Source organism: Sylvia atricapilla, chromosome Z (assembly GCF_009819655.1).
Source record: "Sylvia atricapilla isolate bSylAtr1 chromosome Z, bSylAtr1.pri, whole genome shotgun sequence".
Taxonomy (NCBI): Eukaryota; Metazoa; Chordata; class Aves; order Passeriformes; family Sylviidae; genus Sylvia; species Sylvia atricapilla.
The window spans coordinates 79,239,269-79,265,434 of record NC_089174.1 but is presented as its reverse complement, the minus strand read 5'-3'; the positions used below and the strand labels follow the sequence as shown (position 1 = coordinate 79,265,434).

The 26,166-nt window shown below is 36.5% G+C and overlaps 1 protein-coding gene across 1 annotated transcript in view; it reads left to right on the top strand.

Moving 5' to 3' along the window:
- ADAMTS6 (ADAM metallopeptidase with thrombospondin type 1 motif 6) overlaps positions 1–25,763 on the top strand; it is a 138,848-nt gene extending 113,085 nt beyond the window's left edge. The window contains exons 18-24 of the mRNA XM_066339996.1: positions 284–447; positions 2,174–2,312; positions 11,474–11,603; positions 15,076–15,280; positions 19,130–19,306; positions 20,420–20,576; positions 24,816–25,763. Of these exons, the coding sequence (XP_066196093.1) occupies positions 284–447; positions 2,174–2,312; positions 11,474–11,603; positions 15,076–15,280; positions 19,130–19,306; positions 20,420–20,576; positions 24,816–24,925 (1,082 nt within the window). The 3' untranslated portion in view covers positions 24,926–25,763. The remainder of the gene's footprint in view (positions 1–283; positions 448–2,173; positions 2,313–11,473; positions 11,604–15,075; positions 15,281–19,129; positions 19,307–20,419; positions 20,577–24,815) is intronic.
- The last annotated feature ends 403 nt before the right edge of the window (positions 25,764–26,166 follow it).

The following is a 26,166-nucleotide window of genomic DNA, read 5'->3' as shown; positions in this document are numbered from 1 at the left end:
ATTGCAAGTTGCATGAGGCATTCTGGTTCATTTCATGCAGCTTCTGCATGTTGAAACGTTTGAAATAATCTGCACATTGAAGATTATTGCAGAGGCAAAATTGTTGATTTACATGAGGGATATCTTTCACCAAGATTAAAGAAAAGGCTTTATACTTCTTAAAAAACCAGTGATATAGAGCTGAAGCTTACGTACTTCTAAGAGATTAATAGATTAATTTACAGTGGCTTCTCCATTATAAATGCTGCTTCCAATTTTTAGGTGGCTTGTATTTTTTTTTAAGCTTTAAAATCTGAAGAGGATGACTACTATATTAATGGTGCCTGGACTATTGACTGGCCAAGAAAGTTTGATGTTGCTGGAACAGCTTTCCATTACAAGAGGCCAACAGATGAACCAGAGTCTCTGGAAGCACTAGGCCCTACTTCAGAAAACCTCATAGTCATGGTAAAGTTATAATAAATGTATTTTTGAAGTTTGAAATATGTATTTGTGTTCTGAGAAAAGACAATGCCATGAATGAAATTAAAATAGGTTGAGTTTACAAACAGTATACAGCTTATGTAGCTGGGACTTCATATGAGTGTTTTAACACGTTTCCTACATTTTAAAACTGACTGGCAAACATTTTGATGAAATGGGGATGAAGTCAGAGAAGCACCAAGAAGTCTCACAGAAAATGAACCACATCTGTAAATGTGGTTCACAGTAATGGCAGTGAAAATGATGAATGGGCCATGTATTGTATCTCTGCATACTGCTGACACTTGACAGCCTCTGACAGTTCTGTACATTTCAGTAGTTTTAAGCCTGGCCTGGGTATGACATCTACATATAACCTTACCACAGAATGAGTGTAATGGTATGACCCATGTTAAAGTATGTTACTGAGACGTAAAATCTCAAAAGATTTTATGAAGTATGAGAATGTAACAGAAGATATGACCAGGATCCTGATGCCATCTCTGACAACAAGCAATACTGAACCTGCTGTTTCACTACTATGTTGAGGAGGAGTATGGGAGGAAGTTGACATTTTCCAAGTGTATTTTGACAGCTGCCAGATTTGCAGTTCAGTGGTTACTTGAGGCAGATAGGAATTTTTTTGTAGAGAATAATTGTTGCATGGATATCCACATTTTAGGCAGCATTTTCAAACACCTGAATAATCTTTTTTTTCTTCTATAGCTGTGCATAGGCTAGAAAGTCCATACAGAATAAGTTCCACAAATATGGTGCCTTCTTTCATTCAGTTTGTGTCACTGACTTTCTTTCTGAAAGTTCTCTGCTCTTTTGCCATGTGGAGGTAGGTAGATGTGCCTCTGCAAAATGTAAGAGAAAGTAGAAATGGATTAAAAGTAGCTCTAAGGTGAGTCAGATTGCTTCATGTAACTTGATTTTGTGCTATTAGCAGTGAAGAGAGTCAAAGACTAGGGCTGGACAGGTAATCTGTAGAAGTGCAGTTCAACAGTGAGGATAGACAAAACTCATGGTGATGGTTGCACTTTTGTCTACATTGTCTGCAGTGATGTGGCTGCAGTTAGAGTTATTTTATTCTTTTGAAGGAATCACAGGTGTGATTCCACCAAGCTTATGCTGTTGACTATTGCATTAGGGGGAAACAGTGGCCTCAGCAGCAGTCTGTTGGTGCTACCATTATTACTAGAAGTAATGTGCTATACTGTAGTCACTGGAAGTGCTAGCAAGGGAAGAAATAGGTTCAAAACTATGTGGATTATACTCTTCAGTTAGAACTGCTGCATATTTCTACAATAATGTGCTTTTTTCCAACTTTGACCTCCCATAATTATTCAGCTCTCAAGTTAATTTCCATGAAGACATCAATTTTATGAAAACTAGCAAAATTTATGAAATTTATGAAACTAGCAAAACTCTGAAATTTTTCAGGAATAAGGAACTGACAGAAATAATAAAGTTGTGCTAAGGGAGAAAAACAAAAAGGTAAACCTCACCCTGGACAATAATATTTTTTAATATGTTTTTTAAAAGTTAGTACAGATTCTTTTTGGGAATATCTAAAAAGAATTACTGTGACTTCCTTTCTTGCCTTCTTCCTTTTCAGCAGAACATAACACATGCCTAGAATAAATGTCACTGTGTTTGCCCTCTGCTTGCCTGCTTTAATAGTATAACCAGTTGTTTTCAACTACAGATTCTGCTGCAGGAACAGAATTTGGGGATAAAATATAAATTCAATGTTCCGATCTCTCGCACTGGCAGTGGAGACAATGAGGTTGGCTTTGTATGGAATCATCTGCCTTGGTCAGAATGTTCTGCCACTTGTGCAGGAGGTAAGACGCCAGACAGCCAAGCTACAGGGTAAACTGAACTGCAAGATGCACTTCACTGTATCTAGGTGACTAATTGAAAACATTTCTTCTAGGTATGCCTCAGATCTTAATGAACTTTTTTTTAATCACGGCGGATTTTGTTTTCAAGTACCTTTAATATGTTCAGATTTTTTTGTTAAATGCAGTGTATCTTGGCACGGTGTCTTTCTCTGCTGATACTTCTGAGACTCTCTTGAAGCTGGTATGTTTGTTTTTCCCAGAAGCTTTGTTGATAAAGGACATCAGAAGTTTTAAGTAAGGAGAATAAAAGAGAAGGCAAAATAGGCATCTGTAAATAAAGAGATGTGTCTTTGTGTGTTTGTAGGTGTGCTTCACACAATCCTAGTCAGCTGTCCTATCCTCCAGCCACCAAAGTTTAGGATGCAAACTGGCAGCTCCTTTGTAGAAGATGATAACAGTTGGATTTTACTTGCCAGCCCGTAGCAGTATCTGAGAATTGTTGCCCTTGGGCAGCAGCAGGGGATTTGTAGGTTGTCCCATGTGGTTCATCATGGGTGGCCTTTTGCCAGCAACTTACTGTATTCCTAATCCTCCCTCTAGTGGCCACCAATGCAATTCTTTACCTCTGGCTGGGAGAGCAGGACAGTTGGCTTCCTTCAAAGCCAACACCATTGCTGCTGCAAGAACTGGTGAGTAGAAGTGCTGTGTGAACAGTATCTTTCTTCTCTCTGGAGACTGAATGAAATCATCTCCCCAACATACCTCTATTCCAGAAGATTTAAATGCATCTCAGAATTTCAGTTTCTACGGCACTGTGGACAGTCCTTATCAAGAAGAAGACACCATATTTTTAAAGGAACCTTTGGACCAAATACTTGTTGCTTTCTTGTTTTTTCTGTCTATGGGAGGTATTCATCATGACTCACCTTTTTGCTCGAAGCTGCTGTGGTTGGCACTAAGTATGCAGTTTAAATACAGCCTAGCCATACATAATACACAAAGAATAGCATAAATTCTTTTCCTTGCCACTAGAGAAAGTCTTGAAACAAAATAGAGGAGGATGCCAAATTTCTCCAGTATTTTTATTATTAATTTGTTGCATTCCTGGGCAACAGATTGATTTTTAAATGTGATTTTAGTAACGGTAAGTGTGGCAGCAAAAAAAAAAAACAACAACATTTTGAAGGAGAAGTATAAAGAAGAGAAGTGCCTAGTTCACAGAGAAAGTAAGCTCCAGTTATAAGAACCTTAAAGTTATTGTCAGATCCTGTTTTTTGTGATGGTGATGAGTTAAAGATCTTTTCGAAGTCCTGGGAAAACTGCCACTGATTTTGGTTCTAGCTATGGATATTCTGTCATGAATGTCGTTGCCATTTCACACATTTGGCAAAATACAGTGGTTAAAATAATTGGCTCTGAAGGAGTAGGCACTTGTTGAGATTATAAAGTTTGGATGTGATTAATTAAATTTCAAGGGAAGATTAGTGAATCCCTAAAAGTGGCATATATTTATTAATTTAAACTCAGAGGAGGTGGAGGAGAGATTTTCTTTGGTAGCTTATGGTGGGTGAACCAGACATTTTTTCTTCTCTCTTTCAGCTTAATAAAAGGATATATTGTGGTCAGTTATTTTCACTCAGCATAAACATATACTTCATTGTAGCTATAATTAATGTTAATTCATAATTGATTATGAATTCTTACCATAATTCATGATTAAAATATATCTGCTTTTTCCCTGAGAGAGCTTGTTATTTCCCTCAGCTTATGAAACACCTTTCACCATATGCCAAAAGAAGACAAAATTTTAAAGAGGAATTGAGTCAGGAAAAAAGAAAATGAAGATAAAGTTTGAAGAGACAGATACTTTAACTGGAAAATGTAGCTGATATAAATATTTTATTAAATAGAGCCGAATTGAATAAGGACCATTTTAACAGGCTACCTTATGTCCACTCAACACTGCTTAAGTCAAGTTCTTTCTAAATCAGTTTAACTGTATCTGCATTACTGAATGACTTAGTGACTTAAGCATTTCCTCATTGCTTAGTGACTCTTAAAACATCTGTATTACTTGATCTAGTAACCAAAGTGAATTGAGCATATGTGTTGAGTGTCATGAAGCAGAGCATAAAGACATTGTGGCTGTGCAATGTTTAAATAGTTTTGGAGTATTGCATGTTGCAGAAGCATCTGATTTTTTGTGCTATTTCTTCTGCATATTGTTTTGAGAGCAATCCACTGTATTCAGCTCTTCCTAGACCTGCTAGTATGCCTTATCTTAGAGCAGTCAAGGAACAAGCTAAGAGCAAGCCAGAAGAAACCTACAATCTTTGACTGAATAGTAATATACTGTCTTTTCCACTGGACTTCTATATTACGTTCATCTCTGCTGTGCTGAGGAGTCACATCAGAACAATAAAACACTTCAACTTTTCAAACAGGACCCCTCTTCTAGGTCCTGTCTTCACTTTGAAGAGCACAGTAGGTGGAATTGTAGGAAGGAGAAGAAAGGTTTCCTGTTTATGACAGTTCCAGACCTCTCGATTCCATTCCTGCCTTCTGTGTGTCTTTCTCATGCTATTGAGCAACTCAAACCATACATTACACTCTAAATTGCTAATTATGAGTTCATTATTGTATGCGTAGCCCTCTGGAATTTCTGACCTCCGAAACATCCAAGGAATTTCATCGTCTCACATGAAAACTCATCCAGGCACCTGAAATCAATGGGCTTTTACAGTATAACTTATACCTCCTGTGCCTCTGTATTCTCAGTAGAATGGCCTTGGAGTTAAGTTAAGAGTCCATGAAAGAAACAGTTACATGTTTAGATTGCCTCTGAAAGGTGAAAGAAAATCCTATTTGAGAGACCTCCTTGGCTGTAGTGACCATGAGGTTGTAGAGTTCTGTATTGAAGTAAGAGGTAGTGGGAAAAGAAAGATTATAACCGTGGACTGTAAGAGAGCTAAATTTAGCCTCATTAGGGATCTTTTTGGAAGAATCCCATGGGAACAGGCCCTGCAGGGAAGAGGGGTCCAGAAGGGTGGATTGATACTCAAGGATCACTTACATCAGACTCAGGAATGACGCATTACAGTGAGAAAGAAATTGAACTAGTGAGGCAAGAGATGTCTGCGGATGGATGAATGGGGGCTACTGTCATTACTCAAGTATAAGCAGGAAATACACAGGAGATGGAAACAGGGTCAGGCCACCTGGAGTGAATATAGAGAGATGGTCAAGGTGAATGCAAATGAGGCTATAAATGCCAGTGCCCAGCTAGACTTAAACTTGGCTAAGGATGTCAAGCATAATAAAAAGGGTCTTTTCAAATACATCAGTAACAAAAAAAAAAAAAAAAAATTGGAGGCAAGACCCTGGTAAGAGAGATAGATGAGAGGGCAGAGTTCCTGAGTGCCATTGCATCAGTCTCCACTGACGAGACCAGGCCTCTGAGGAGACCAGGCTGAAGGAATGTTGGAAAGAAGACATTTCGTGAAGGAGGATTTGGTCTGAAACAACTAGACAGACCTACTCAATCCATGGGCCTTGATGGAATGATCAGGTGATCCATCCACTAGTGATGAGAGAGCTGGTGCACACCATAGCAAGGCTGCTGCTGATCACCTTGCAAAGATCATGAAGATGAGTAAAGATGCTGAGGACTGGAAGAAAGGAAATGTCACCCCAAAATGGGCAAGAAATAGGACCCAGAGAGCTATGGGCCAGAATCCCTGGGAAGGGGATGAAGCACCTCATTTTGGAGGCTATCTTTGTCCATATGGAAGTCAATGTGATCAGGAATAGTCAGCATAGGTTCGCTAAAGGTAATCAGGTGTTTGATTGCCTTCTACAATGAAACAGCTGCCTGGATGGATAAGGGGGCAGCAGTGGGTATTGTCTGCCTCAGCTTCAGCAAGGCTTTCAGTAGCCTTTCACAACATTCTCATAGGCAAACTCAGGAGGTGTGGACTGGATGAACAGCCAGTGAAGTGGATGGCAGATCCCAGAGGGTCATAATCAGTGGCACAGGGTCTAGTTAGAGGCCTGGTACTGGTGGTGTCACCCAAAGTTCAATACTGGCCCCAGTTTTATTTAACTTACTCATCAATGACTTGAAGGGCAGATGTCTCCTCAGCAAGTTCATTGAGAACACAGAGCTGTGAGGAGTGACTGACACCCCTGAGTGCTGTGCAGCCCTTGAGAAGGACCTCAGCACGTTGGAGAGATGGACAGAGAAGAAACACCTGAAATTCAGCAAAGGCAAGTGCAGGGTCCTGCTCCTGGAGAAGAACAACCCCAGGCACCAGCACAGCCTTGGGCTGACCTGCTGGGGGGCAGCTCTCAGGAGAAGGACCTCTGGGTCCTGGTGGACAACAAGCTGTCCATGAGCCAGCAGTGTGTCCTGGTGGCCAAGAAGGCCAATGGGATCCTGGGGATATTAGGAAGAGGCTTGGCAGCAGGTCATGGAAGGTGATCCTGTCCCTGTACTCAGCCCTGGCGAGGCCTCACCTGGAGTGCTGTGTCCAGTTCTGGGCTCCTCAGGACAGCAGAGACATGGAGCTCCTGGAGGATGCTGCCAAAAGGGTGGATCCAGGCTCTTCTCAGTGGTGCCAATCAATGGAACAAGAGGCAATGGAACAAGAAGCATAAACTGATGCACAGGAAATTTCACTGGATGTGAGGAAGAGCTTTATTGTGCTGGTGACCATGCACTGGAACAGGTTGCCCAGGCATGTTTTGGATTCTCCCTCACTGCTGATATTCAAGAAGTGTCTGGACACAATTCTGTGATGTCTGCTTCAGGATGGCTCTGCTTCACCAGGGAATTTGGGCCAGATGACCCACTGTGGTCCCTTCCAACCTGACCCATTCTGTGAGAGATTGTAAAGTGTGTATTTTGTAGTCATAATCACTTATGTTAAAGGAGAAAAGTACACACAGTTTTTCTGCCACTGACCTTGATGCTCACTCTACAGTGAGTCAAGAAGAAATCAAATCTCCAAATTTCTGAGATTGTATTTTCAATTTTTTTTCCTTAAAAAGAGGTTCTTCAGATTTACCAGATAGTTTAAAAAGCTTGTCTGATGACAGGCAGCTTATTTATCTAGGATTCCTATGCTTGTATGTAGGATTAAAATATAATTTCATTTATTTGTAATATCAGTATTTTTCTTAGGCTTGGGGATCCAGAATTTTAGCTCTTCTTTTGAAGAGCTATAGAATCTGTATTTTCTGTATTGAAAAAATTTCCTTTACAGTACGAACTTATAGTAGGTGAGCTAGTTCTTTTTTTTCTGTGGACATTATGTAAAGCTGATCTACATGTATTCTTCATATTAATTCTCTTTTTTCCTGAAAGTACACTACTAACTCTTCTCTTCTGAGGCAGGTGTTTTCAGAAAAAAATTTGTTATCTCAGATTGGTAGGTCTTTATAGCCAGTAGCTATAAAGCTACCCCAGCTATAACCTGGACAAGACTAAATTAAAGCAATGCCAGAGAATACTGGAATTTATGGTGCTAAGTTATCTATAGAGAGAGGAGTGGGAAAGGAGAGAACACAGGGAAATCAGAAAAATATTGATGGCAACAACAGAAGATTTTCTTTAAGGACCTGAATATTATTCAGTGAGAAACAGAGAGAAAATTAAAATAAGATACATAGAAATAGGAACTGAAAGAATACAATGAATTCTGCAAAGTGAAAGGAAAGGGCAGTTATATCACTTGTAGATCACAGAATTATAGTTTATTTACTCTCAAGCATGTCTTTCCTTATATCTTGTAACTTTCTAAGAGCAAGTATCAGATCTACAAATAATCTTAATAAGGCAGTTCTGGTGGTATTGTTTAAAAATCCAGCAAAGAAAATAAGTCCTTCTTCATATTCTTTATATTTTATGCATTTAAAAATAACTCACATAAATTCCTACTCCCTTTTAAATTTTTTTTCATGCTTAATTGTGGCAACAAATGACAGCATTTATTATCTGGAATTTGCCAGTAGTCCTAAGAATTGGTTAGGATTTCATTCATTCTATTAGAGTTCATCTCCAGATGAATTAAATGTCATAGATATTCATGGGGTTTTTTTATAAAATAGTCAGCATACTATTATTATCACAAGTAAATTGATTGCTGTTCAGTTTTCTTTGCTGTTCCTAATCATGTGGAGTGATGCCTACAATGTTTTTCTTTCCTGCCCTCAGATGAATTACAAAACTATCTTTACGCAAATAAAATATACTTTTTCTCATCAAACAAAATGTAAGTTTGGCTCTTAGATTAACATCTTGTGATCTGATGAGTGAGCTCAGAAAGTATGTCTGGGTTAACCAGCATGCACTAGTTTTAGTGATGCAAGATTCACTATGTATTGGTACTGGCATCTTTATAATTAACTGTTGCAATCACAAGCCACAATTTTTGGGATTGCTTTTAAAAATAGATACAGCATTTAAATGCCTGCAATTTTAATTCAAGAGTAAAATGTGCTCCATGAAAATTAAAATTTGGCTGCTGAAAGTCATGCAGACTATTTGTGAATTGAAATTGGCAAAGCATTTCAGTTCCCTGGAGATTATGGTCACTAAACCACTGGAGTTTCTTTTTTTATTAGGATTGCATTGATCAGTGATGAGGACATTTTACGTCTTTTATTATAAACTAAAAATCTGTAGATTTGAAAGCAGAGTGTTTCTGTCTAACTGCTTGTAATTATTCCCCCCAGAATTTAAATGAACACGTTCATCTGTGCTTTTTAGATTACTTTTAAAAGAGACCATATATTCAGGGAAGAGTTCATAATTTAAAAATAATTTTTCAACACAGGGCTTAACAAAGCTGTTGCTGTTGTCTGGATAAAAACACTTCTAGCTTTTCCTGTTTCTTTTTCATGTCTTAAAAGTTATCAGACTTTTTTTTTCTCTGAGAATTTTTATTACATGACATTATAATTATACAATTATGTAAAGTTTATATACTGTGTGAAAAGATGCTGTAGAACTTTTAAAAAATGGATTAATGTATCACCTGGCATCAATTAAATATTCTTCATTGTAAGTGAATAGAGTGAGCACTGTTTTACAGGTGGTATGCTACCTGAACAACATTTAGTAAATAGCACACTTGAATTTTTTTTTAAAGCTGAGCATAGTAATACTTTGCAATCATAGAACTTTGGAATATTTTCTTATTACAAAAGTCCTCAAAAATTAATTTGTTTAGAGTACCAATTTTTAGCCAAATTCTAGAAGGAAATGTTTCTGATGCCAGTAGGAAATTCAGTAAAAATGAAACATTAATACCAATGCTATCCAATAAGTACATTTGTGAGAATGGCATGCATGGAATGCTTAGTTCCATAGTGTGTATAAATTATATTTAAGCAAATATATTTGAGGAAGATATCATTATGAAGGCCACATTCAGCCTATTCAACCAAGAGAATTAAAGCAGTTCATGATAGAAAGGATAAATGACTAGTCAGAACTTAACATGAATTGTGTATCAGCTAGCAGTGCCACTTTACTAGTACTGCTGTTTGTCTAGAGCTGTTAATATTATTTCTTATCATGGTGAAATGTGAGCAGAAAATCTCTAGCAATATTCCTCCTTAGGTTGTCAGGTCTGATTTGAATTATTCTCATTTGTTGACAGTTTTTTGCGTTGATTATAAAATTCAAAGTGAATCTTGTCACAGCTTCTCACACTTATTTTTCAAGAGCCAAAGGATTTCCTCCTACAAGGGAAGGCTGAGAGAATTGGGTTTGTTCAGCCTGGAAAAGAGTTGGCTTAGGTGTGACCTAATTGCAGGCGTCCAGCATCCAAAGGGAGCCTACAAAATAAATGGAGACGTTTTTTGAGAGCATGTACTGACAGGACAAGTGGGAACAGCTTCAGACTGAAAGAAAGCAGGTTTAGATTAGATATTGGGAAAGAATTCTTTACTGTGAGGTTGGTGAGGCAACTGGAACAGGTTGCCCAATGAAGTTGTGAATGCTCCAGTCCTGGAAGTGTTCAGGGTCAGGCTGGATGGAGCTCTGGGCAGCCTGGACTAGTAGAAGGGTCCCCGCCCACAGCCAAGATTCTGGAACACTGTGATCTTTAAGGTCTCTTCCAACCAGATCATTCTATGATTCTATGCATGACTTAAAATGAAGAGATAGCTGTAAGGTAAAGTAAGCTGGGAGGTTTTAATCTCCATTTAATTGTATGCATTTCACATTTTGACGAAAGTTGAGTCCTCTTTTGAAGAAAGGTGCAGAATTTTTGAAGCTTTTATAGTACAAATAATCCCATTATTTCAGTTTTATAATTACACATGTTCAGTGAAGACTGCATGTGATTTAATGCTAACAAACATCTTACAGCATGATTTTAAGAGAGGAGGAAGGCAGTGTGCAACAATACCCTGTCATCAGATCAGTGGTCCTTTATTGCTTAAAAAAAAAAAAAAAAAAAAAAAAAACAAAAAACCAGAAAATTTGCCTAATAAACTACCTTCTAATGTTGCCTTGACAGTGATAGGTATCATGTTTTGGGAATAAGGATCAATTCTAAATTACCCTGTTGATGGTTAACAATGAACGAGGAGCTGGAAGTGCCAGGCAAAATGAGTATTCACAGAGACAAACTGCCTCTTTCAGAATGAATTATAGTTCTATTATTTTATACAAAAAAAAATAAAATTGTGGGATAATGTATGAAAACGCAACACTGTTTCCCGGTATTTCTGATTTGTTTTAAACCAGAACACATTAACAATTCTACATTGAAGTGTAACTGCATTTTATTTGGTGATGTTTCATTTGAAAATTTAAGTGTCTTTAGTAGGAGAGGATGGCAGACAGAGAATGGATTTTGTGCAATATATAAATAAAGGCAAATTTCTAGTAAATCTAAAAATATATTCCCTTTGTTTTAGAAAACAACAGAATCTTGAATTCCTCTCTGAGTGAGGTAGCCTAAAATTGAAGGAAAATTTAAAAATTACTGTGGCTAGGGGGCATTCAGTCAATTTAAATTCTCACTGCTGTAGACTTTGGCCAAATAAAATGGGATGGTAGAATTAATGATCAATAGGTGAAGTACAGTTAAACTCAAAAAGTTGAAGAGCAAGAACGATTAACTAATGGTCTTTCATTTCATCCCAAGGTGTCCAAAAACAAGAGGTGGTGTGTAAAAGGCTGGATGACAGCTCCATTGTACAAAACAATTACTGTGACCCTGACAGTAAGCCTCCAGAAAACCAAAGAGCCTGCAACACTGAGCCTTGCCCACCTGAGTAAGTCATTAATCACTTAAGATGGACATCTGTTTTGCATAGAAAGAAAAGTCTTCATAACCTATAATAAATCTTGTTAACCAAATGTGTATAAAATTCTCATCTAGTATTCATGTCCTGTCTTATCAGAAAGGCTATTTGGGTTTGGTTTTTAGTTTCTTGTTCCTCTCAAGTTAGCTCTGGAAAATGCATTGAGGAGATCTTGACTGAGGAACAGTAGTGATCTTTGAACAGTAGTGATGTTTAAAAAGATACTAGCAAAACAGTTTTGTAGGATCTGAGTGTCATATGCAGTGAGCGTGCACGGAGTAGAACTGGGGACAATCCTTGAGGCAACAATGATAAAAGAATGTTGAGGTGAGATTTAACTTTACCCTAGTTATTAATACTGCATCTGAAACATTTGCCATATTTTAAAGCACATTATATTAACATTTGTGTTGAAGTGTTCACATGAGAAGTGGCAGATATGGAAACTTCTAAGCAGACCAAACCATTTCCTGCCAATAGTTTTGTCAGAGTTTTTCTCCAGCATGTTTAGTGTTGTACAGTAGTGCTGTGTGCCTTTAGGATTAGGTGCTTAGATTCTGTTTAGATTTATTTTTAAAGATCGCTGTCTGGTATATATTGATAATTAAAAAATTATCAGCAGCTCATTATATCAAAAATTAAGTTTGGCAAAGACATAAAGCATAGCTTAATCTTACTACAAAATCTGTTCAGAAACGTCTGTGGTGTTTTGTTCTAGAAAATAATATCAGCATGTGAACAACAGCTTTTTGTATGTTTTGCAACTAATAAAACTTGTGGAAAAGGTGGAACAGATACAACAGTTTAATTATTCCAATGCTCTGATTAGTTTGAGTTTGATGATAATCTGTAGCTGTATTCCAGCTGGGTATGAAAATCATTTATTTTGATTAAATTCAGAATAAATGCACAGCATTGTGGTCACCTGTAAATGTCTCTTAGAAACTGCTAAACTGTAGCATGAAGGACATTGTGAGGAATTAGACAAGATTATTGTGTGCATTAAAATCCCAGCAGGTCAATGAATTTGCAGCTGAAGTCAGTCTCTTCCCAGAGTATTAGCTGCTTGCCTGGTGTGGTGCCTGGTTGCAGAATGGCAGAACAATGTCTCTTACACTTCATCCCACTGTGCCATGCAACACGCTCATTTGGCATAATGCCAAGTGAAAACATTGCATTGAATGTACATGAGCCGTGTCACAGGCAGGTCTAAATTAGGTCAAAATCATTGTCCCACAGTCTATGAGTAAATGTATGTTTATCCTGGAAGGATATGCATTTTTCCTTGTGTAGATAACACTGGCATGGCTCAAAGTGCACCAACCATGTACCTGAGGGCAGAACATGAGAATCAGTCATGTTTGATCAGTTCCTTTTCACCAAACACATTCCCATCTCTTCCTTTGTGTGGCTTAGCTATTAGCAAATGAGCGTTTTAAAAAGTGATGCTAACAAAGTTATTCCAAACTAGTTAAATTTGGGTGGTTTGTTGTTGTTGTTGTTTTGTTAGATTTAGTTTTTGTTTTGGTTTTTCTTCACTGACACGACTTAAAAAACCCCCACAAACCAACAAAATCCAGACCACAAAGTGGGAAGCTTTTGGATTCCTCATCCAGTGCAACAGGGACATTGATGAACGTGGTGAACATTGAGATTCAGAGAAAGTGGGTAGAGTGTATTAATTAGCATCTACTTCAACATATCAGAGCAGTTCAACCGATGTGTGCCTCCATTCTGATGTTCCCCACAGAGTGAATACAAAGTGCCAAACTAAGAAAAGGTTCTCAATTCTGCAAGTAGTCTAGTAGAACGCTGTTCAAATAGAAGATAGTTATCCAAAGAAGTTTAAGCATTTTGGCAGAAAGTTTTATCACGCAGTAAAACCCAATGTTTACATGGACTGGCCAAGTATTTTTAATTAGCACAATTCTGCTCTTCTCGTGGTGTATCCAAGAAGCAATGATATTCTTTCTGACTGAATGCTGGTTATGTTATACTTGATGTCTCTGAACAGCAGAAGGCTATGTTGTTTTCAATACTTTGTTATTACAATAAGTAACTCCTACATTTCTGATTTTAAGAAAATGCTCTTACAGTTCTATGAATTATGGATAGTGCTGTCTTATCATACAGTATAAATATTAAAGGTACCTAAGAGCAAAGTCACTAGAGCAAATCATAGTACCAATTAAAAATTAACACTGCAGCCTCTTGAAAGCTCTGAAGAGCTTCAGATTCTCTGTATTGTAGTAAAAGCATAAGAATTCTTGATGAAGAATCAGAAATTAATTTCCTTTTGCTCAGAAAGACAGAATACAGCATAATTGTTTCCATGTCTGTATTGATCTAGTTTCCTGTTAGGATACATTACACATAATGTAACACAAAAGAGGATAGCAGCACTTTTTTTTTTTTACAGCAGCTTGAGAAAAGGACAGATCTTAGCAGGCAGCTCCAGGCATTCCTCCAGAAACATCCACAATGACTGACATGCCTGGCATTTTTGGCATGTTGGCAACATGTGATAGCATACTAGACTTCAGTTTCATCTTTTGCAAGGATGACTCAGGCGAGCATCTAACCAACATATTAAATACTGAAAACAAAATGTGCTTATCAATATTATGAGATACTTCTATTTAATTGGGCTGCATTAACCATTCATAAGTAGAAATATTTAACATTACAGCCAGATTAATAGCTGCTTTAATCTGTGCAGCAGCACAAAGTAATCTAATATTATTTACAATTCTTGGTTTCCACAATGTATGCAGGAACACTCAGAAGTTCCCTCTACCACCTATCATACAATTTTTAAATTTTAAAAGAGTTTGTTGAAATGATTCTTTTTTATGTGATGAATTCATGTCTTACTAGTGTTTGCTTCACTTTAAAAAATGAGAATATTTTACATTTTAGTATCACATTTTATTAAAAAGTTTACAAAAGTTTTGTAAGCAGATGAGAATTAAAACAAGCCCAATTTTGAGATCAAATTATTTTATTGTAATGATACTAAAGAGGTGAACATCTTGGCTTTTGACTTGTGATGTAAACTTACAGCAATGTTTCCCAAACGTTTCCAGTTACAAACCACCTTCACAGAAATTATTTCAGGCAAGTCCAATACAAATCTACATAAATAGCTTCAGTTTTGTCAGGCTCAAGCACTCCTTTGTAACTACTATAGACTAGAATGAAAATTGCTGCTCTAGAACTGAACAAAGTAGTGTTATTACTGGAAGATATGATTGCAGTGGGGCATATATTAAAATATTTATTAAAAAGACCCATAAATTTCTATTTTTTTTGACCATGAACATTTGTATTGTTAAAAATTACTTAGGCTTAGTGATTCAAACTATTTACATTCTTGGTTTGTGCGGTTACCAGCTCTGATTCTGGAATATCTTAACTGAGTCTCCTCACACTTTCCATGCAGATGGTTTATAGGAGATTGGTCGGAGTGCAGCAAGACCTGTGATGGTGGAATGCGTTCACGAACAGTTCTGTGCATCAGGAAGATTGGCCCTTCTGAGGAGGAGACGCTGGATGCTGCCAACTGTTTAACACACAGGCCTGTTGAAAAAGAGCCCTGCAACAATCAGTCCTGCCCCCCGCAGTGGGTTGCTCTGGATTGGTCAGAGGTAAGGAAATTTCGCTGTGTTAGCTCATTGCTGACAGGGGAGGCAGGACCACTGTAATAGTACATTTTCTGTCAGGACTTGCTAAGTAAGGATTAATAAGAAAATTTCCCAGAGGAGGTTTCACCTGTGCCCATTGTTTTGTTTCTTGCCTCTTATGAAAATGCCCATAACCTATAGTGTGTCACTATACCCTAAGTTAGCTCCTTCTCTCCCACAGGTATCACATACTTGTGGACTCAGTATTTTCTGAGCTTGAGAAGAGCTAGCTCTTCTCAAGGGAAACTTTTCAACAGTTTTCTTTTTCCCAGAACAACCTTCTGTAAACAATATTCCTTTCCCATAACAACATATGTCATTTGCTGTTTCTGTTGCTTAGCCAGTGGGAGAGATGTCAGTCTTATGGACCAATAATGTGCCTCTTTAGCACAGCATATTATAAAAGAGCTGAATGAATTGTAAATAAAGCCTTCTGATTTCTACTGCCTTCTGACTGCAGTCAAGCATCTTTATTTCATGTCCCATTGTGACACATACTGGTTACCTGAAGTAATTTTACACTCTGTTATCATGTCCAGGTTTTTTATGCAGCAAGATCATGTAACAATTTTGAGCCAAGTCTTTCTAATTTAAAGATTCAAACTCTGCTAAACTTCTGGTTGTCATAATTAATCAGGATTACGGAAAAGTACCAGGCTTCTTTCTAGTATGAATTTTATTTGTGTGGCTTGGCAGAGTGTCTTGACTGATGATACCATTTTAATATAATGAGAAAAATTGCTTTTCCTTTCTGTCGATCGTTTTTGGAAATATATTAAAATCTCTATGGTATTTTAAATGTAAACATTTTTATATGTGTGTTTATATGAATTTCTGACAGAAACATGAAAAGGAAAACAAGAGGGAACTTAAAAAAATAAAGAGATGAATACTCCTCTCATTGAAACCAATGGCAAACCTTGCTAATTTTCTCTGGAATGCGAGTTATGAAATTTTCTTTTCGTACTCAAAACAATGCATAATACAAATAAAACAATTATAGAACTGTTTTAACTGCTGATGCACTTGTTGGCAATCAATGTAATTACAAATTTTCAAAACTTTCAGTGATTATTAACAAGAAATTGTCTTTTGTATCTTTTTGGTCAAAGAAATAAAAACATTTTGTAAACACATTGGTTAAATTAAATCGTTAAGAGAATGTAAATGTGGTTTAATCAGATTGAAATGAAAACTAAGGATGTTCTTCCCGTTGGAATGTAGTCATTCTTAGGTAGTGCCATAAGGTTTTTTATACTTTGCAATAGTTGAGCTTTGACAGAATTAATCTACCCACTCTAAATTACTCCTTTTATATTTTTCAGGTTAGTTTAAAAAAAAACAGAAAAAATATTCTAATGATTTTTTGGGAAGAGCTTTATTAGACAAGCACAGAAAGTTTGCCTTCATGATTTTCACAGAGGCAGTCAGAAATTCAAGAAGCATTTAGTAATGGAAGATAATTTTTCCTCATTTGGTTTATCTGGATATTTTCTTTTCATTTTCTTTGGAAACATACAATCTTTTTGGTTTTCTTTCTGGTGTTTTTTATTCTTTGTGTTTCAATATTATTGAAGGCAACCTATTTCCTTCTTTCACTTCCATTTCTGGGATCTAGTGTAGTCCATCTTAGTAGAATTTTTGCTATAACTCCACAAAAGGGAGTGTTGTTTTCTTCTGGCACCAGTAGCTGGGAGAAGATCTTTCTCAGATGACATTTTACACATGGATTAAAGATTATGTCATCAAGTAGTACTAGAAGGAAGATGCTCCTAAACTTAAAGTTTAGTCCTCAGGGTCTTGGTTGTTTGCTAACATACTCTGCAGATTATGAAACCTCACAGGCCCATTGAGTTTTGGTATTTTGACACAGTCTTTTCAGCATTGTCATTTTTCTGTTTGTTTTGGCAGACTGATGAGATTTTTAAGCACCCAGCTGGGAAGGGGCTCATACTTCTACTTCCGACTTAAAAAGTCATGTGTTTTGCATGAAATACATGTGGGAGAAAGTACTCATAACAGTCCCTGGAATCTGGACCCCAACTGATCAGTCATCATGAAGATATCAAAGACCTCACATATTATCTGTCATTGGGTTTTTGTTGCCAGTTATCGTTAGTATTATTTGTGTAGTTCTACCAGAGATCTTCTCTCCTTCATCTAGTTTTCTAGTGGGCAGAGTGCTCAAGATTTGGTGTTGAAGTCTGTTCTGTATAAGAACATTCAAAACTATTTATTTCATACCAGAATTCTAAGTACTGAACTACTTTAGATAAAGAGGCTGCACCTCAGTAGAAAAAGAATGAATAGGGTAGAAAAGAAGAGGTTACATTTTAAGGAAAGTGGTTATATATCTGTTTCGCATTCTGGATTATAAACTCCAAATGCAAGACTCATCTTTTTGCAGCCCAGTTTAAGATCCTAAATCCAAGTGGAGATAGCATTTGGAATAAAATAGTTCATTCTATATGGACTAGTTTACGTGCCTCCCTCTAGAGATGTTCTTCTTGTTTTGAGATATATGTAGATAAAAAGTTGTACATATTCATAGGGTATATCCTTACATAATACCGTGGAGCTGCTTTAAAATTTCTATAAATTACTCAAAGACACTTCAGAATTATAAAATAATTCTATAATTTTAACTATAAAACAATTATATTTGCATTACTTAATTAATTAAGTACTTAATTTTTTTGAAAATTAATCTTAGAGGTGTTTCTTTTTCCCCAGTGATGTAGTGAGTTGTTTTGGAAGTGTGGAAAGCCTTTGGTATGTGATCTCTTAAATGTTATTCCAGTTCCACATAATGTTGTTTCCCAAATAATATTTTGTCTCTACATAATAAAGGCAGTTCCAGTCTTGAGCAGGTTAGCATAATCTGCATGTAAGGTTTATGCTGCCAGAAATTATTCTGATCCAAATACTGCAGATGCGTTTATGGGATAAAGGTTAACAAGGATCATAAAGCCAGGCTTACAATATCTCATGTTAAAAAGGCACGGATTTAGGAAAGGTCTTGAGTTTTAATTTTGTTAGCACTTGTCTCTTGCTCATTCTGCAGTTGAGCTACTGTGTGTGACAGTCAGTAGCAAAAGGAAAGAGAATGGCAGTGACACCATGGTGAGGGAAGATGAAAACCAGTGATCATCAGGCCTGCTTCTTTCCAACTTGCTGTTTCATTGTCTGGTTTGTGTCAGAATTGCACAAGAGTGAGAAAAGAGCAGAAGACTGTGAAATCCGAGTTAAAATTTAAATAGGAAAGGAGAAGAAAGCATTTGCTGTTAGGAGAGGGTACCATATTTTGATATATCAGAATGATGTGGTTTCTATGAAGTCAAATACAGCATTTATCTTGCCTTTTGTTTATAGAGGAAAAATGTATTCATTATCTGTGGATAAAGTGAAGTGGATAAAGACCATACTACAGTGATATTAAGAACAGTCTTATTTTTCATTATTGAAACACTCAAATTTGTTTCATAATAGTGTTACATGTGGCAGACCTTTCTACTTTGCAGCAAGTGTTTTTCTTAAACCTGACATAAGTAGTAACACTGTAGTCTAAATTTAAACAGCAAAGGAAATCTAAAAGTTAGGAAAGCTTGTACATAATAAATCTTCACGCAGCTTGTTTGTGTTTCTAAATATTTTAAAATTATTATTATTATTGTATTGTGATCGTAGTTGAATTGTAAGATCATAAATATATTGCCCTGCTTTCAAATAGGATTTCTGAGAGTTATTGGTGTTTTACTGAGATTTGAATGATTTATTTGCATAAACCTTTTTTTTTTTTTTTTTTTTTTTTAGTGCACACCGAAGTGTGGGCCGGGATTCAAGCACCGAATTGTTCTGTGCAAAAGCAGCGATCTTTTAAAAACCTTTCCAGCCGCACAATGCCAGGATGAGAACAAGCCGCCGGTGCGCATCCGCTGCAGTCTGGGGCGATGTCCTCCTCCTCGCTGGGTTGCTGGAGACTGGGGACAGGTGAGATAGTTCTTGCAAGTCTTTATTGCTGTTAGTAACCCACATTAGCACCTCTTAGACTTAGATGTCCCTGGAGATAGATAAGAGTTAAGGGAAAGAAAATGATTGTGCCCTTTTGACTCAGTGGTTCTCCCCTTTTGTGTCTATGCTTCTCCCCTTTTGTGTCAGATTGAAATGTGATCCTTTATGATGGTTGTCTGAGAACAATCTAGTTTCTACTGGGTAAGTGTCTACATGCACTTTAAGGAAAAAAAATCCTTGTTTTTTTAAAGGGTATTTTGAGATACAACAGTGTTGCAGGGTGTATTATTTTTAAAACACACTTAACTTCCTTGAGAAACATGATGGAAATATAAAGCCAATTTGTATTGTAGTAGCAGATATATATATATATGTCTCTGAAAAAAACACACTTTGAGATCAATATAAATTTTTACATAAGATACACTGAGTTGTCATACAGGGAGCTAAATTACTCCAAGACAGGTTGAATGATATGCTTCTAAATATGATGTACTAAGTTTCCTTCTTTCTTTATGTTTTTATCTCATTAGTTATCAATGGCCTGCTTTAATTATTCATTAAATGAATGAATAATTTTCTGTTTGCTGAGCACTTTTCCTCTAATGAAAATGAGGCATTTTAGTTTAATTAACCAGTAGAAAATAATTTACATATTACAGTCCTGTTGACCTTTTTCATGGTGGTTTTTCAGATCTACTTTTATATTTAACGAATATTGTACTAAAATTTTAACTATTTAGTTACAGAAATTAAGAATGTTTTGAAACAGCAAAGTGTATTTGTTTGAAAGATGTTTACTTTTCTCTTAAAAAAAGTCCTGTAGCAGATTTGAATTCTTGTTCTCTGGTTTTTTCGTTGTTTTAAAGTGTCACTATGTGATATGAAATAGAGTAAATAATATTCTTATATCTCAAATCTGAACTGTTCAGGGAGTCAATATTGCACTGCAGTTTCTTTTCTCTATTAATCAAACATCTTCAGCTGCCTATCTTTAAAGCTTGTAGATATGAAGTGTTTCTGATTGCTTTCTGTTGCTTTATTTTATGTTTAAAAATTGGATGCAGGGTTTTAATTTTTTTTTCTCCTTAGTGTTCTGCACAGTGTGGTCTTGGGCAACAGATGAGAACAGTACAGTGCCTCTCATATACTGGACAAGCATCCAGTGAGTGTCCAGAAACTCTCAGACCTCCATCAATGCAGCAGTGTGAAAGTAAATGTGACAGTACTCCTATTTCCAACACAGAGGGTAAGTCTGACATCTTAATATAATTTATTCTGAGAACAGTAAAATTACATAGTCAGCATTACTGCATTGGTAAAAGTCTATGTGATGTCATCTCTCAGGCTGTGAATGACCTTTTAAAAATTATTTTCTGATTCATTGTAGCTCAGTGGTAAAGTCAATGAAAACCTGAATACACACTGTTTGTTTAAAAAAATACCCTTAAAATATATATAGCCTAAGTCATGGACAAAATACTATTGTTTTTGTCATTGATTTTTTTATTTCTCCATTGGTTCAGCGGAAGTGTTCATAATAGCAGGGGGAGCATGATACACTTTTTGTCCACTAATCTTCTACCTGCCTAATCAGTGTTAAACACAAGACTGGCAAAAAATAGTAAATTCCATGTTCATTGGAAGACTGGACCATAGGTTTCATGCTACACAGTTCTTGTAAGGGCAAGTCTGTCCTTATACTTTGACTTATTTTCAGCTTCTTCTAATTTGTAAATTTTTTTGATTTATAATGCCTGTTCAAAACAATTATATTATTTTTTGCAATATACAGTACAGTTTAAATAGATTATTAACCAGCTTTATTGTAACATATTTTTGGTAGAGGATATATGAGATAATATTAAGATATACGAGATACATAAGGATATATGAGACAATAAACTTATTCACATTTATTAAATACTTCAGATCTGAACTTTTAAATGGTCTAGGCCCAACTATTAGGAAATGCTGACTTCAAAGTAGACTTGGAGTGCTAGGCAGTAGAAAATATGTTTCCTCATTGATTAAAAAATTCAGAATAGTTGTTCATGAGATAAGTACAGTTCCTTATGTGTGGAAGGGGAAGAGGAATAGAAAATTTCCCAAACTATCCAGAGATTACACAGTGATAGAAGTGTAAAAGACTTTTAAAACACCTATTCCCTCAATTTTGGACTGGAGTCCCAGTCTCCTCTTGATTTCCATATGACAAGGTCATGTTGTTATTTGTAGTGATTACACTAGTAATTATTCAATATTATCAGAAAATATGCTAATCTCTTATAGAATAATGCAGTCAGGGGTTTTCTGTGTGTGATCTCTCTACACTGGGTGGCCTGAACTTCTCTACAGTAGAACTGTGCAGGCTGGCTGTGTACAGTGAGTCTGTGGGTAATGGTGTTTTTAGGGACACACACCTTCACTGGAAAATTTTTGGGATCCACAAATAGAAAATGTTGAAAAACACTTAGACCTCCACTTAGACCTCCAATGCTTAGATCCATGCAGTAGAATTTTGTGGCAATCTGTGAAAGACTAAGGTTGCCCTATCCCAAAATCAAACAAAAATGCTATCTTCAAGGTATTTTTTTCAATACTTGTACAAGTATTTCTTATGTATATATATTCTGATTTATCAAACTTTTATAGCTGGTCTTAAATAGTGAATATGAGAAGAACAAACAGGATTTGCAGAATAATGTGCACATTTGACACACTTTCTGCTTTTAAAAAGTCCTCTGAGACACAAGAGGAACTGATATCTCTTAGTTCAGTAAAGTGTCAGTAAAGTGTCAGCCTTTAAACAGAGAGCCTTTTCCCGATCCTGGAGCTAGCTAATCCTGAAGAGCACAACTATTTTTGGAAAAGTAGTACTTTCCAGGAGAAGTTTTGGAGCTATGATATTTTGTCATGAATGCATTTGTGAGTGGGGCATGCTGTGCTCACTTCTGTCATTCTGCAGGTACAATGGGATATGATCTGACTGTCAGTATTTGGGTTTCAGGAAAGGAGTCAAGTCTCCCAGAGAGAGTGTTTGTTTACTTGGGAGTGTGTGTGTGTAGCAGAGGATACCTGCCCACACACTTGCAGTATCATGTTGATAGCGCTTAGAAATTTTTCCTTTGGGAAAGTATGGGTGGTTTGCATAAAACGAGTCAAAATTTTGAAGATGCAGAAATACGAAAAGAATGTTCCATTGAATCTTGTCACATTTTACATGTGCTGTGAGGTTTTTCAAACTTTTCATTGGTAATTTAGAATATTGTAGATGTGGTTTTGATGGGCTGCCACAGATGAGGGTAATGTTGCATTTTCTGCTGGAAGTGAACTACAGACATCATGTACTGCACTACTTGAAATATATTCAGAATTATTCTATTCTCTTAAATACATATATGTCTGCTGAATCTAGACTGCTAAAGCCCATCTAGAAGTTTACCTGAAAAACTGTTTTGTCTATTTTTATGTCATTTCGGTTTTTCTTGTATTTTATGTGATACATCTTTGTAATTTCTTTAGCTGGAGCACAGTGACATTTCGTGATTTTTTTAATGTAAAACAATAGTTAATATCATAACATCACCTGATCTAGCCACAAAGTTCAGCAAGGCACAGCTTGTACATGTAGCTTACTGAAACTTACTAACACTTGTTACTCTAAACAACAGGAACTCTGTTAAACATTGTCTAAACATTCAACCGTAGTCCTATGAAGAGCAGGCTACTTCATCAGCTACCATATCTATTTCAAAACTGATTTTTAAAACAGAAGTTGTGGGGAATTTTCAGAATATTTTCTCATTGCTGTCCAAATGGTGTCAACTGAACAGGGTCCAGTTTTACACAAGAGGAAGAGTAACTTAAAAGAAACATGATAAAGGATCATTTGAAATCCTACTTTTAGCAAAAATGCAGTTAGTGGCTTTGCTTGTATTTAACTAAACACAGTATATTTGGGGGTTATGTTTGGAATCGGGTGAACTTTTTATGTCTTTTGCGATCAAGTGAACCTTTTTTATTTTTCACTTCATTTATAATTCACCTTCTGTCTCTCCTATATGCCCAGTCTTCACAAACATGAGGACCTGAAATATTTCTGGAAGAGACTTGACCTCTTTCGTGAGGAGTTTTTGAAAGTCATTCAAATACAATAACCATGTGTGGTTGCTGGTACAGAAATATCTGTTTCAACCAGCTACCCACAATGTCTTTCCTCCTGTCACTCAATTATATTTCCATTAAGAATTTTAAAAATTAAAAAATCAGTATGTGAAACATGATGTAGGTGGAGTGAAATAATTGCAATGAAAATGCTATGTCTGTGTTAATGAAACTGAAGTCTAAATAATTTCCTAACCACTTCTTGCTTAGCTAAAAGCATGTATATTGCCATTATCACAAATACTGGTCAGTACAGACCTGGAAGTTCAGTCTCATTAATGCTTTCCTAGGTTCAAATACTAAAATTTCTCATCTGTGCTCAATTTGCTGCTACAGTATGCTTGCAAGTGTTAATTCACTATCTCTAACACCCTTCCTAGAGCAAGAATAATGTATTAGGAGATTATATGGAGACTGAAGAGCTGTAGAACCTGAGTGTAGTGGAGAACCTTTCTCCAGCTGCATCAGCATAAGAACTGTGCAGGGGCCAAACTATTTCCATTCCCCATTCCCACCTTCTTTCTAGAGGTGCAAAAAATGGGTTGGATGAGAACTACAGCATATTCCAGCTCCTGTAGTGTACACACAAAGTCACTCATTATGTAACCTGTGTGGGATGCAAAAGAGTGAAACCTTCCTCCATGGAGTTGAGCTCTATTCTCCCTTCCTGGGAAGGCTACCTGCCAGCACAACTGGGCAGCCGAGGCAGTAGGCCCAGCATATAGGGAAAACACAACTTTGAAAAAGCTTTTACATCTATTACAGACATAAAAATGGCTTTCCTTCTAGCAGAGAATAAATTGTGTGGAACCAAGCCTAAAGTATAATCCACCATTTAGTTTAGTCAGTGAAGTAACCCTGTTAGTACCATTGTTCATAATACTTAAGTAATTTTCTCCATCCCTGTTAACTGTTCATTCTGTTTTAAGAATTCTTATAAATGCATGGGCGTGGTATCAAATAGTGTGAATCATGGTAATGATAACCTCTCATGGATGAATAAAATAACTCCTGAGATGGAAGTTAAAAGTAATGGAGAAAAAACCCCTTACATTTTCTAACTGTGTGAAGTGGTAATTTAACCCAGTAAATGATAATTCTTCCAACGCAAAGACTGCGCACTTCAAAATGTCTGAAAGCCCTGAAAACATTTTTATGGCTTTTTAAACTTGCAATATTGTATGCCCTTGACTGTACTAGAAAGAGTAGTTACAAAGAAAACAAGATAGATTGATAGAGAAGTTATGTTAAACATCAGATTTTCTTTGTGCTTTAATTTATATTTCTGGGTTTTTTTCTCTTTAATTTTCTTAATTATTAGAGTGCAAAGATGTGAACAAAGTGGCATATTGCCCACTGGTGCTGAAGTTCAAGTTCTGCAGTCGAGCATACTTCAGACAGATGTGCTGCAAGACCTGCCAAGGACACTGACCCACAGGAAGCAGAAGAATGTGCCTTGTAATTATCATTGTGGAAGAGTGTCCATCGAAGAGAGCCACACAGTGGAATGAGATTGACGTCCTTGCAAATGCATTACCCTGTGGAAAGCATAACCACTGGTCAGCCCCAGCTGACAGGATTTCAATATTATTTTAACTTCTGTGAAGTGGGATTTATTAATCCAAAGTGCTGGACACAGTATTGAGGGGATCCCAAATTTGAAAGAATCACACAACATATATAGAATAGCTTACTGTGGAACATTTGTGTTCTTTTGACTAAATCCAATAGTCTGTTTACATCTTTGGACCATTAAAATAAGTTTTATTATGGACTTAGCAATGACACTGAATCCATTTCTATTTAAAACTTTGTTTAAAATGTAGTTCTTATGAGTTGGTCTACTATGGAAGTAAAGAAGAATCAAAAAAAAAGGTTAAGTCATCGCTTAAAAATCTTTACTATTTTATCTCTTGACACAGCACCACAATTTAAATTATAAAATGAGCTTGGAAATGTTATTTAAGGAGCAAAAGTTTTTTAGAAAAAGAAGTATTTTTCCTTCATTCCACCTATTTCCCTTTGGAGTAATCCATATTTCCTGAACACTGCTGTGAGCCATATATAAAGCTATACTAAATAGAACAACCATGAGGGACTTAGTTTTAAGAGGTGCAACAGTTATTGCACTGGTGCATGAAATACAAGTGTGCTATGAAACAAAATGAAATCTTCATTGCAGGTTTATAGCCGTCTTACCATTGTGCTAGTGAAACAGATTTCCACTGAAAGGAGCATATTTCAGTTATCATGGGGGAGGCAGACTCCAGCAGTGGTGAAGACTGGATTACCAGTTCCTTCACTACTACCAAAATGGTTGTTTAGGACTTACACTTTGACTCCAGCTCACTCTTGTTTACAACACCAGCCACAAAGAAAAAACAACTTTGTGGGCTTTTAGATTCGGTTTACATGTTAGCTTTGATTCTCCAAAACTGAGGAATTTGAATGCAAAAGATAAGCCTACTGTGTAATAGCAACAATCCTTTGCAAAGCTGAAAGTTAAAATGGATTTCAGATGTTCCCTCCTTTGATACCATAGCAGAGGTATTGTTAATGAGAAGGAATGTGTGAATGTTCTGTTCAGGAGACTGCATCTGAGTGGCAAGGATTGCAACCAAAGAGTAAGTGACTCATGGAGGTATCTAGGTTCTGTACAAATGAGAAGCCAA